Source organism: Salvelinus namaycush, unplaced genomic scaffold (genome assembly GCF_016432855.1).
Source record: "Salvelinus namaycush isolate Seneca unplaced genomic scaffold, SaNama_1.0 Scaffold433, whole genome shotgun sequence".
NCBI classification, from domain to species: Eukaryota; Metazoa; Chordata; class Actinopteri; order Salmoniformes; family Salmonidae; genus Salvelinus; species Salvelinus namaycush.
Window position 1 is genome coordinate 104,945 of NW_024061124.1, and position 10,796 is coordinate 115,740.

The window sequence follows — 10,796 nt, forward strand, 5'->3', positions numbered from 1 at the left end:
CCCCATTTCCACTGTATCTTAGATAAGCAAAGAGTTGAAAAACTACAAACCTCAGATTTCCCACTTCCTGGTTGGATTTTTTCCTCAGGTTTTTGCCTGCCATATGAGTTCTGTTATACTCAGACATCATTCAAACAGTTTTAGAAACTTCAGTGTTTTCTATCCAAATCTACTAATAATATGCATATCCTAGCATCTGGGCCTGAGTAGCAGGCAGTTTACTCTGGGCACGCTTTTTATCCGGATGTAAAAATACTGCCCCCTACCCAAGAGAGGTTAACAGAGCTGTAACTAACGCAACCAGTTGTGGCTAACATTGTATTATCAATGTTGTGTTTCCAGGGTGACCAAGATGGCAAGACGTCTGTGAGGGATCGTTTCAACGCCCGCCAGTTTATGTCCTGGTTGCAAGACGTGGACGACAAGTTCGATAAACTCAAGGTAAGCTTGGTCTCTGTAAACGTGGCTTGCAGCAGTAAAACTAATGTTGGAACGTAATACCCAAAGTCCTCTATGGTGGTATGTTATTCATCCGTTCGGTACGATGCAGTAAGTGGCTACATATCGGGGTTTGGAGAGAGCTTGAAGTCACTATTTCTGATAGTACTTCTCGTTTTGAAATGCTTGTTTTGCCAAATGAACATCTCAATAATGTCAAAATGGTCTGAATTGGGTTTTAGGGTGAAGTTCGTGTCTCATACCTTTCTCCTTCCTTCCGTAACCCTTCCTTCCGTAACCCTTCTCTCCGTAACCCTTCTCTCCGTAACCCTTCTCTCCGTAACCCTTCTCTCCGTAACCCTTCTCTCCGTAACCCTTCTCTCCGTAACCCTTCTCTCCGTAACCCTTCTCTCCGTAACCCTTCTCTCCGTAACCCTTCTCTCCGTAACCCTTCTCTCCGTAACCCTTCTCTCCGTAACCCTTCCTTCCGTAACCCTTCTCCATCTTATTAATATCCCCCTCTCCCTCTCCAGACGTGTCTTCTGATGCGGCAGCAGCACGAGGCAGCAGCTCTTAATGCGGTCCAGCGTCTCCATTGGCAGCTGAAACTCCAGGAGCTGGATCCAGTCATGTACAAGTCCACCTCCATCTTCGAGATACCCGAGTTCTACATCCCCCTGGTAGAGGTCAACGACGACTTTGACCTCACGCCCATATGACCCGTGACCTTTAGGCTACACGACCCACGGTAAGGGTCAGGCAGAGGACTGATGAGGACGGATCATCTAGTGGCCATCTACCTCTAACAGGGATGAAGTGATGGAGGGGGTCACATGTTAGAAGGAATGAAGTAGAGAGAAGCAAGGTCAAGCACTGAAGTTGACGGAACTTGGATAGAGGGCACTGCTCTTGAGGGTGCGTGGTAGAGGGCACCGCTCTTGGGGGTGCGTGGTAGAGGGCACGGCTCTTGGGGGTGCGTGGTAGAGGGCACGGCTCTTGGGGGTGCGTGGTAGAGGGCACGGCTCTTGGGGGTGCGTGGTAGAGGGCACGGCTCTTGGGGGTGCGTGGTAGAGGGCACCGCCCTGTGGAGACGGCCATCCCTCTGCCCGCTGCACCTTCCTCACCAGGCAGGGTTACGAAAAAAAGAATTAAATTCTACTTTTGTTTTCAAGTGCGTTTTGTTCAATACATAATGTACAGACTTGTGCTCTTAATTATTATTTTTTTTAACTTATTTTCTACGTAAAGATTGCATTTGTAAATAACCCGTGTAATTATGGTTTTAAACTTGTACAGGAAAAATAAAGTAATAGATATTTTAATCGTAAAAGGTTATGTTTTGTCTGGACCAAAGTTGTTTTTTTTGTATATCGAGTCGGTCTCAAGTTCCTTGTTGATGTTGTTATTGACTCTTTAAGCATGTGTTGGATCCGATTTGGTTCCGTTGGTTCTATTGTTTCTTCCGTCTCCATTTCCTCTCTGGACTGCGGTTGGATCCACGCACCATAACCAGGTGTTAATTCTAATGCAGTTGGATCCACGCACCATAACCAGGTGTTAATTCTAAGTTTTGGTTTTTGGATGCTGTGCCGTGCTGTTGTCGTTGCAGGCTGGTACCTTTATCCCCTGATCCCAGAAGAAGCTGTACCGTGGACTGTTCTGATTTTATTGAAGGTTTAACCGAAGTCATTCGTCATCATTCACTCCCCTCGTTTGCAACAAAAGAGTGCATCTGAAATGGCAACCTATTCCCTATATAGTGCACTACTTTTCATCAGGAACCTATATACCGGCTCTAGTGAAAAGTAGTGCACTATATAGGGAATAGGGTGCTATTTGGGATACTGGAACACTCCGTGTACAGCCTCTCTAACCCGCGTGTGTGTGTGTGTGTGTGTGTGTGTGGTCCGGTGGTTGTGTCATTAAAAAATAAGTTTGTTGTGGCTTCTATAAGGAGAATAAAATACCGTGCTTTTCCAGTTCTAATGTGATGTCACAACAGAAACCTATTTTTTCAAACGTAAATGCCTTTTTGAACGAAAGTTCTACAAAAATGTCTATTTTAATATTTACTTGTTACATGACATGTACATATTTGTAATATATAATTGAATAAATTTTATTGGTTGTGAATTCAAAATCTCGTCTTGGTAGTTTTGGTTTCATCCGCTTTTTTTTTGTGTCTTAGTAAACTGTTATTGTGTTTTTATTTGCCTGACGACTACTGCTGAATTGTATTATTATTATTTATTCATTATCAATCGCTCCAATAAACGCTTGTGGACGTTTGTGAGGCTAGGGTTTCATGTGTACAGAGGGCGAAGGGGAGGAATTAATATTTTGTAAAGTGAGTGTTTTTCTTCAGCAGAGTCTGCCGGTAGGTGGCGACATACACATCCCAGTAATGATGTACCAAAATCAATGGTGTTAAATTGTTTGCCGTTTTATAAATGGGTTCAACCAGACGTTAAGCTCCTGAATGGATCTGTCCCTTACTGACTTGTGTTGATTTGCCTAACTAACATCTCCCCTCTACAATAGAAAAATAAGATGTGTATATTACCTTGTGTGGGAAGCACATCAGGGAAGCGTCTCTCAGCGGGGGATGCCTATACTCTGCTACTTGATGGCTTCCCGAGTTGCCCTTTCACCCCTAACGTGTACAGAATGCCCCCCCCCCCCCCCCGTTCGCGGGTTCTCTTGAAGAGCCAACCAACCCCGCCACACTGATTCGTATCACCTGCCTTACCCTCCTGTCCAAACAATTGGAGATCGAGGACTTCAGTGCCCAAAAGACTGTTCTAGTATGGGCAGCGCCATTGATCACGTTCACCATTGAAGTAGGTAACAGGCTGGGGTTTCCTATGGGTTAAGGAAGGATCACATAATTCCATCCAGGTCAGAAGGTGGGATCAGCCAATGAACGATCCTTGTGAGCAAAAAACATTCTATTGTCAACCAATCATTAGGGTGTTTATGTTTGACCCACGTGAACGTGACCCGAATACATGACTGAAACGGGAAGCAACTTTGCTGCAGTTCATATACTACAGTGGAGTAATACAAATGAATGTGATATTTGAGGCTTTCGCTTAATGATTGAGTGTATGATTTAAGTTTGTGGGTGCGTGGTATGAAGGTTTGAGATATGTTTATTTCGACATTATAAAGACCGGTGTTTTGGATGCATGCCAAACAGGTAGGGCCAACATAAAGCTGTCCCAACAGCAGAGCTTTCTTTCCAGCACCATGGAGTGAATCCTTACTACCTCTACACCTGGCTATCAGCGGAGCCTTGACTGGCAGTAAAACAGTTCAGTCAGCCTCGTTTACTGCCTTTAAAAAAAAAATATTTAGCTGATATGGCTGACTTGCTTAAACAAATGTGGTTTCTACTGACAATTGAGATGTACACACTATGGCATAAGGGGACGGCAAGCGGATAAGAGGCCATCTGTAATTTATATTAAGACATTAATGAGCGAGCTAGGACGGACGTTGTCAATATAACTATTTGTTCAGCACTTTTGAAATGTAAAGTTACAGAATTCAGAACATGGGCCATTTCTTACAGTAAATAAAGGGGGCGTATAAGCAGACATTGAAAGCTCTTACAATATTCAATGATTTCATTTCTCTAAAATTGGCTATAGGCTAAATGTGCGTCACAAAGTTAGAACACTAAACTAAGTTTTGAGGGAGGAAAGGGACCAAATTATTAGGGTAAGGCACATGGGCTACTAACAGCTTACTACACAACAAACACTTATGTTTACTGTAGCTAAGGAAGTAGTACTGTAGCTAAGGAACTAGTACTGTAGCTAAGGAAGTAGTACTGTAGCTAAGGAAGTAGTACTGTAGCTAAGGAAGTAGTACTGTAGCTAAGGAAGTAGTACTGTAGCTAAGGAAGTAGTACTGTAGCAGGGATGGGCGCAAAGAAAATTTAAGGAGAGGGTGTACAAAAATGTTCAGATTAATAATACTGCCATTGAGAAAATCCCAAAACAAATCGAGACATGATCTCTTTCAAGGTCCGACTCACAAAAAGAAGCATTCTTGCGTTCTTACTACCCGCTATTCAAAGTGCTCTGAACAAGTTAAAGGGGAATCGTTCACAAACATTGCCACATCCTAAGATCCGATGATAATATCGGTAATGTGTTTTCGGACCGTCCCTTGGTCGTATTCTCTCGGAGCAGAAACCTCAGAGATCAATTGGTAAACTCTGATTTACCACCCCTAAGATATCCCTGCACACCACGTCTATTTGCGTCCTCTACTGGATGGAAACTATAGGTGCAATGACACTTACAAATGTAGATCTTTCAAACAGGGAAACAGATCCCAGTCAATGGTGTAAATCACGTGCAACATCAAGGCAGTTATTTATCTTATAACTTGTCCTTTATGTGGTTAAAACAAAGCGTGAATTAAAAGTACGTATCTCGGAGCATCGTAGCACCATTAGGTGCAAAAACTCGTCTTACCCAGTTACGGCCCACTTTCTGGGAAGAAAACCACTCGATTTCGTCCCTACGTTACATTAGGCATCGAACGTGTCACCCTCCCTAGGGGAGGGGGTGACCTCGACAATTTCTTGTTAAAACGAGAGGCTACCTGGATCTTTCATTTAAAGACCCTTACTCCCTTCGGTCTCAACGTAGACTTTGGTCTGAAGCCATTACTGTGATTTTGCTATTGTAAATGTGTGTAGGCTTATGTAGCCAAATTTGATCTATGATCGTATGCATTTATGTTTTTATATATGTTCTATTTATATCTGTAAATTAACCAATGATATCAAGCCACACCCGGCCTTGAATACAGACACCTGTGTGTGTCCTTTGACACTATATAAACTAGTGACCTGCAGTGTTTGTCATTATGCCCTGATGAAGACAGCTTGTCTGTCCAAACGTTGGTTATCAGGTTATTACATCTGAGCTCCTAGTGTGTGATACTTTTCTTTTTAAGTGTTCTACTCCGCTAGCCAGCACCTCTCCTAAACAGGTGTTCTACTCTGCTAGCCAGCACCTCTCCTAAACAGGTGTTCTACTCTGCTAGCCAGCACCTCTCCTAAACAGGTGTTCTACTCTGTTAGCCAGCACCTCTCCTAAACAGGTGTTCTACTCTGCTAGCCAGCACCTCTCCTAAACAGGTGTTCTACTCTGCTAGCCAGCACCTCTCCTAAACAGGTGTTCTACTCTGCTAGCCAGCACCTCTCCTAAACAGGTGTTCTACTCTGCTAGCCAGCACCTCTCCTAAACAGGTGTTCTACTCTGCTAGCCAGCACCTCTCCTAAACAGGTGTTCTACTCTGCTAGCCAGCACCTCTCCTAAACAGGTGTTCTACTCTGCTAGCCAGCACCTCTCCTAAACAGGTGTTCTACTCTGTTAGCCAGCACCTCTCCTAAACAGGTGTTCTACTCTGCTAGCCAGCACCTCTCCTAAACAGGTGTTCTACTCTGTTAGCCAGCACCTCTCCTAAACAGGTGTTCTACTCTGCTAGCCAGCACCTCTCCTAAACAGGTGTTCTACTCTGCTAGCCAGCACCTCTCCTAAACAGGTGTTCTACTCTGCTAGCCAGCACCTCTCCTAAACAGGTGTTCTACTCTGCTAGCCAGCACCTCTCCTAAACAGGTGTTCTACTCTGTTAGCCAGCACCTCTCCTAAACAGGTGTTCTACTCTGTTAGCCAGCACCTCTCCTAAACAGGTGTTCTACTCTGCTAGCCAGCACCTCTCCTAAACAGGTGTTCTACTCTGCTAGCCAGCACCTCTCCTAAACAGGTGTTCTACTCTGCTAGCCAGCACCTCTCCTAAACAGGTGTTCTACTCTGCTAGCCAGCACCTCTCCTAAACAGGTGTTCTACTCTGCTAGCCAGCACCTCTCCTAAACAGGTGTTCTACTCTGCTAGCCAGCACCTCTCCTAAACAGGTGTTCTACTCTGCTAGCCAGCACCTCTCCTAAACAGGTGTTCTACTCTGCTAGCCAGCACCTCTCCTAAACAGGTGTTCTACTCTGCTAGCCAGCACCTCTCCTAAACAGGTGTTCTACTCTGCTAGCCAGCACCTCTCCTAAACAGGTGTTCTACTCTGCTAGCCAGCACCTCTCCTAAACAGGTGTTCTACTCCGTTAGCCAGCACCTCTCCTAAACAGGTGTTCTACTCCGCTAGCCAGCACCTCTCCTAAACAGGTGTTCTACTCTGCTAGCCAGCACTTCTCCTAAACAGGTGTTCTACTCTGCTAGCCAGCACCTCTCCTAAACAGGTGTTCTACTCTGTTAGCCAGCACCTCTCCTAAACAGGTGTTCTACTCTGCTAGCCAGCACCTCTCCTAAACAGGTGTTCTACTCTGTTAGCCAGCACCTCTCCTAAACAGGTGTTCTACTCCGCTAGCCAGCACCTCTCCTAAACAGGTGTTCTACTCTGCTAGCCAGCACCTCTCCTAAACAGGTGTTCTACTCTGCTAGCCAGCACCTCTCCTAAACAGGTGTTCTACTCTGTTAGCCAGCACCTCTCCTAAACAGGTGTTCTACTCTGTTAGCCAGCACCTCTCCTAAACAGGTGTTCTACTCTGCTAGCCAGCACCTATCCTAAACAGGTGTTCTACTCTGCTAGCCAGCACCTCTCCTAAACAGGTGTTCTACTCCGCTAGCCAGCACCTCTCCTAAACAGGTGTTCTACTCTGCTAGCCAGCACCTCTCCTAAACAGGTGTTCTACTCTGTTAGCCAGCACCTCTCCTAAACAGGTGTTCTACTCTGCTAGCCAGCACCTCTCCTAAACAGGTGTTCTACTCTGCTAGCCAGCACCTCTCCTAAACAGGTGTTCTACTCTGCTAGCCAGCACCTCTCCTAAACAGGTGTTCTACTCTGCTAGTCAGCACCTCTCCTAAACAGGTGTTCTACTCTGCTAGCCAGCACCTCTCCTAAACAGGTGTTCTACTCTGCTAGTCAGCACCTCTCCTAAACAGGTGTTCTACTCTGTTAGCCAGCACCTCTCCTAAACAGGTGTTCTACTCTGCTAGCCAGCACCTCTCCTAAACAGGTGTTCTACTCTGCTAGCCAGCACCTCTCCTAAACAGGTGTTCTACTCTGTTAGCCAGCACCTCTCCTAAACAGGTGTTCTACTCTGTTAGCCAGCACCTCTCCTAAACAGGTGTTCTACTCTGCTAGCCAGCACCTCTCCTAAACAGGTGTTCTACTCTGTTAGCCAGCACCTCTCCTAAACAGGTGTTCTACTCTGCTAGCCAGCACCTCTCCTAAACAGGTGTTCTACTCTGTTAGCCAGCACCTCTCCTAAACAGGTGTTCTACTCTGCTAGCCAGCACCTCTCCTAAACAGGTGTTCTACTCTGCTAGCCAGCACCTCTCCTAAACAGGTGTTCTACTCTGCTAGCCAGCACCTCTCCTAAACAGGTGTTCTACTCTGCTAGCCAGCACCTCTCCTAAACAGGTGTTCTACTCTGTTAGCCAGCACCTCTCCTAAACAGGTGTTCTACTCCGCTAGCCAGCACCTCTCCTAAACAGGTGTTCTACTCTGCTAGCCAGCACCTCTCCTAAACAGGTGTTCTACTCCGCTAGCCAGCACCTCTCCTAAACAGGTGTTCTACTCTGCTAGCCAGCACCTCTCCTAAACAGGTGTTCTACTCTGCTAGCCAGCACCTCTCCTAAACAGGTGTTCTACTCTGTTAGCCAGCACCTCTCCTAAACAGGTGTTCTACTCTGCTAGCCAGCACCTCTCCTAAACAGGTGTTCTACTCTGCTAGCCAGCACCTCTCCTAAACAGGTGTTCTACTCCGCTAGCCAGCACCTCTCCTAAACAGGTGTTCTACTCTGCTAGCCAGCACCTCTCCTAAACAGGTGTTCTACTCTGCTAGCCAGCACCTCTCCTAAACAGGTGTTCTACTCTGCTAGCCAGCACCTCTCCTAAACAGGTGTTCTACTCTGCTAGCCAGCACCTCTCCTAAACAGGTGTTCTACTCTGCTAGCCAGCACCTCTCCTAAACAGGTGTTCTACTCTGTTAGCCAGCACCTCTCCTAAACAGGTGTGTTTCTTTCGCCTCCAGATTAAACAGGGATGGACTACCTGAACTACACTCATTTTCGCTTTACATTGAAAAAACGTTTTCCATTGCATGCTCTAATGATCACGACTCTCTTAGGAGTTATAGCTTCCCTCCCTCTCCTCGCCCCCACCTAGGCTCAAACCAGGGACCCTCTGCACACATCGACAACAGCCAACCTCGAAGCATCATTACCCATCGCTCCACAAAAGCCGCGGCCCTTGCAGAGCAAGGGGAACAACTACTTCAAGGTCTCAGAGCGAGTGACGTCACCTTTTGAAACACTATTAGCGCGCACCACCGCTAACTAGCTAGCCATTTCACATCGGTTACACTAGCACAAGTCAAGATTCTAAAATGAATCATTTAGGAATACATAGTCTCTATGACCTGTTACAATGAAAACATGCCATCCGTCTCTATCGTTGTCAAATCTGTGATTGGTTAAAGCAGAAAACGCACAGCTGAATGTGCGTGTAAATTATTGTAATTTTTTTTTAAAAATACTGTATTTTCAGCTCTTATGATGTTTTAGGGCGTTTCTGTTTCCTTTTTTTTAATAAGTAACGATTTGAATTAAACCAAAAGAATATTCTAGTGTGACAGCGTTCTATTCTAGTCTAGTCAAGACGTTTGTGTTTTTAACATAAAATGTTTTTGTTGTACTGTATGTGTGTTTATGTCACGATCGTCGTAGTTTTGAATAGAGGACCAAGGCGCAGCGTGATAGAAAGACATCTTCATTTTATTTAGAAGATTAACAAACGAACAAAAACAACAAACAGACGACCGTGAAGCTATTCAAACAAATAGTGCTGACACTAAACACTACACATAGACAATTACCCCCAAAAGCCTACTGCCTATGGCTGCCTTAAATATGGCTCCCAATCAGAGACAATGAATGACAGCTGTCTCTGAGAACCATTCAGGCAACCATAGACTTACCTAGACACCTACACTCAACACAAACCCATACACTCTCCCAAAACCCCCTATACCATACAACCACCCCAGACGAGACAACTATACACAAACATCCCCCCTGTCACACCCTGACCTAACCAAAATATTACAGAAAACAAAGATAACTACGGCCAGGGCGTGACAGTTTATAGTTTTGTTGTAACGATTTTCGTCTGAGGAGGAGTAGGAAATATCGGACCAATGTGCAGCGTGGTAAGTGTCCATAATTAGATTTTTAATAAATCAACTGAACACTGAACAAAATAACAAAAGCACAAACAAACAAGCGAAACAGTTCTGCATGGTGAAACAGACACAGAAAATAACTACCCACAACCCATTGTGGGAAAACAGGCTACCTAAAAGTGTGAATCTCAATCAGAGACAACGATCGACACCTGCCTCTGATTGAGAACCATACTAGGCCAAACACATAGAAATATAACATACAGAACAAAACATAGAATAACAACATAGAATGCCCACCCCAACTCACGCCCTGACCAAACTAAAATAAAGACATAAAAAAGGAACTAAGGTGACATTTGTTTAATGTTGTGTTAGTGTATGTAAGTTGTTTTGTCTGAAACATTGTTCCTCCTGCTGCTATTGGACCAGGTCTCTCTTGGAAAATAGATATCTCAATGAGAAAAAACCTGTATAAATAAAGGTAAAATGTAATTTTAAAAATTATTATAATAATTCTACAGCATTGAAATATATTGGTATGAGCAAAACTGTTACGATTTGAAATGTTATTGTTTATTAATGAATCTGTCGTTATTTAAATGGATCTGCTGTATAACTGGTTTAATCCTCAACATAAGATTATTTTCATATTGTAAAAAAGGCTTTCGTAGCTTCCCATGGCTGTGAAAAATAACGTGTCAAACTGAATAATATTGTTTCCTTATTGGTCGTCGTCTAACAAATACAAGTAAAACCTCCCACAAAATATTGTATCTTCTCAAACAAACAATCAAAATGTATTTCGGTCTCTTTAAAAAATGTGTCAGTGATATACAGAGCTTGACATTGAGTCACAATTAGCAAGTTAGCATCACCATAACGCAAATGTTGGAAATGTTGCCATTATATTCTCCACTGCTTGTCCTCTCCTCATACCTTTACTGAGTTGAAAGTTAATACATTATTTATTATCTTGTACTATACTTTCTTTCTGTCCCATCCGGGTCTTTTTTCTAGTCAGTTTCTCTCTCTTTGAACATAAAAGTAACAGACGAGGTGACGGCCGTCACGTGACAGTGAGCGTTTCGGGTTGCTCCAACTGTTTTCCGTTATGTTTTGGGACGGTGGTCATCATGGTGCT

The 10,796-nt window shown here is 44.3% G+C and overlaps 1 protein-coding gene across 1 annotated transcript in view; it reads left to right on the top strand.

Annotated features, from left to right (window-relative positions):
• Positions 1-2,578, top strand: part of LOC120041303 (ankyrin repeat domain-containing protein 12-like) — a 63,673-nt gene extending 61,095 nt beyond the window's left edge. Inside the window, exons 12-13 of the mRNA XM_038986242.1 lie at positions 343-441; positions 972-2,578. Coding sequence (XP_038842170.1) covers positions 343-441; positions 972-1,157 — 285 coding nt within the window. The 3' untranslated portion in view covers positions 1,158-2,578. The remainder of the gene's footprint in view (positions 1-342; positions 442-971) is intronic.
• Positions 2,579-10,796: the final 8,218 nt, after the last annotated feature.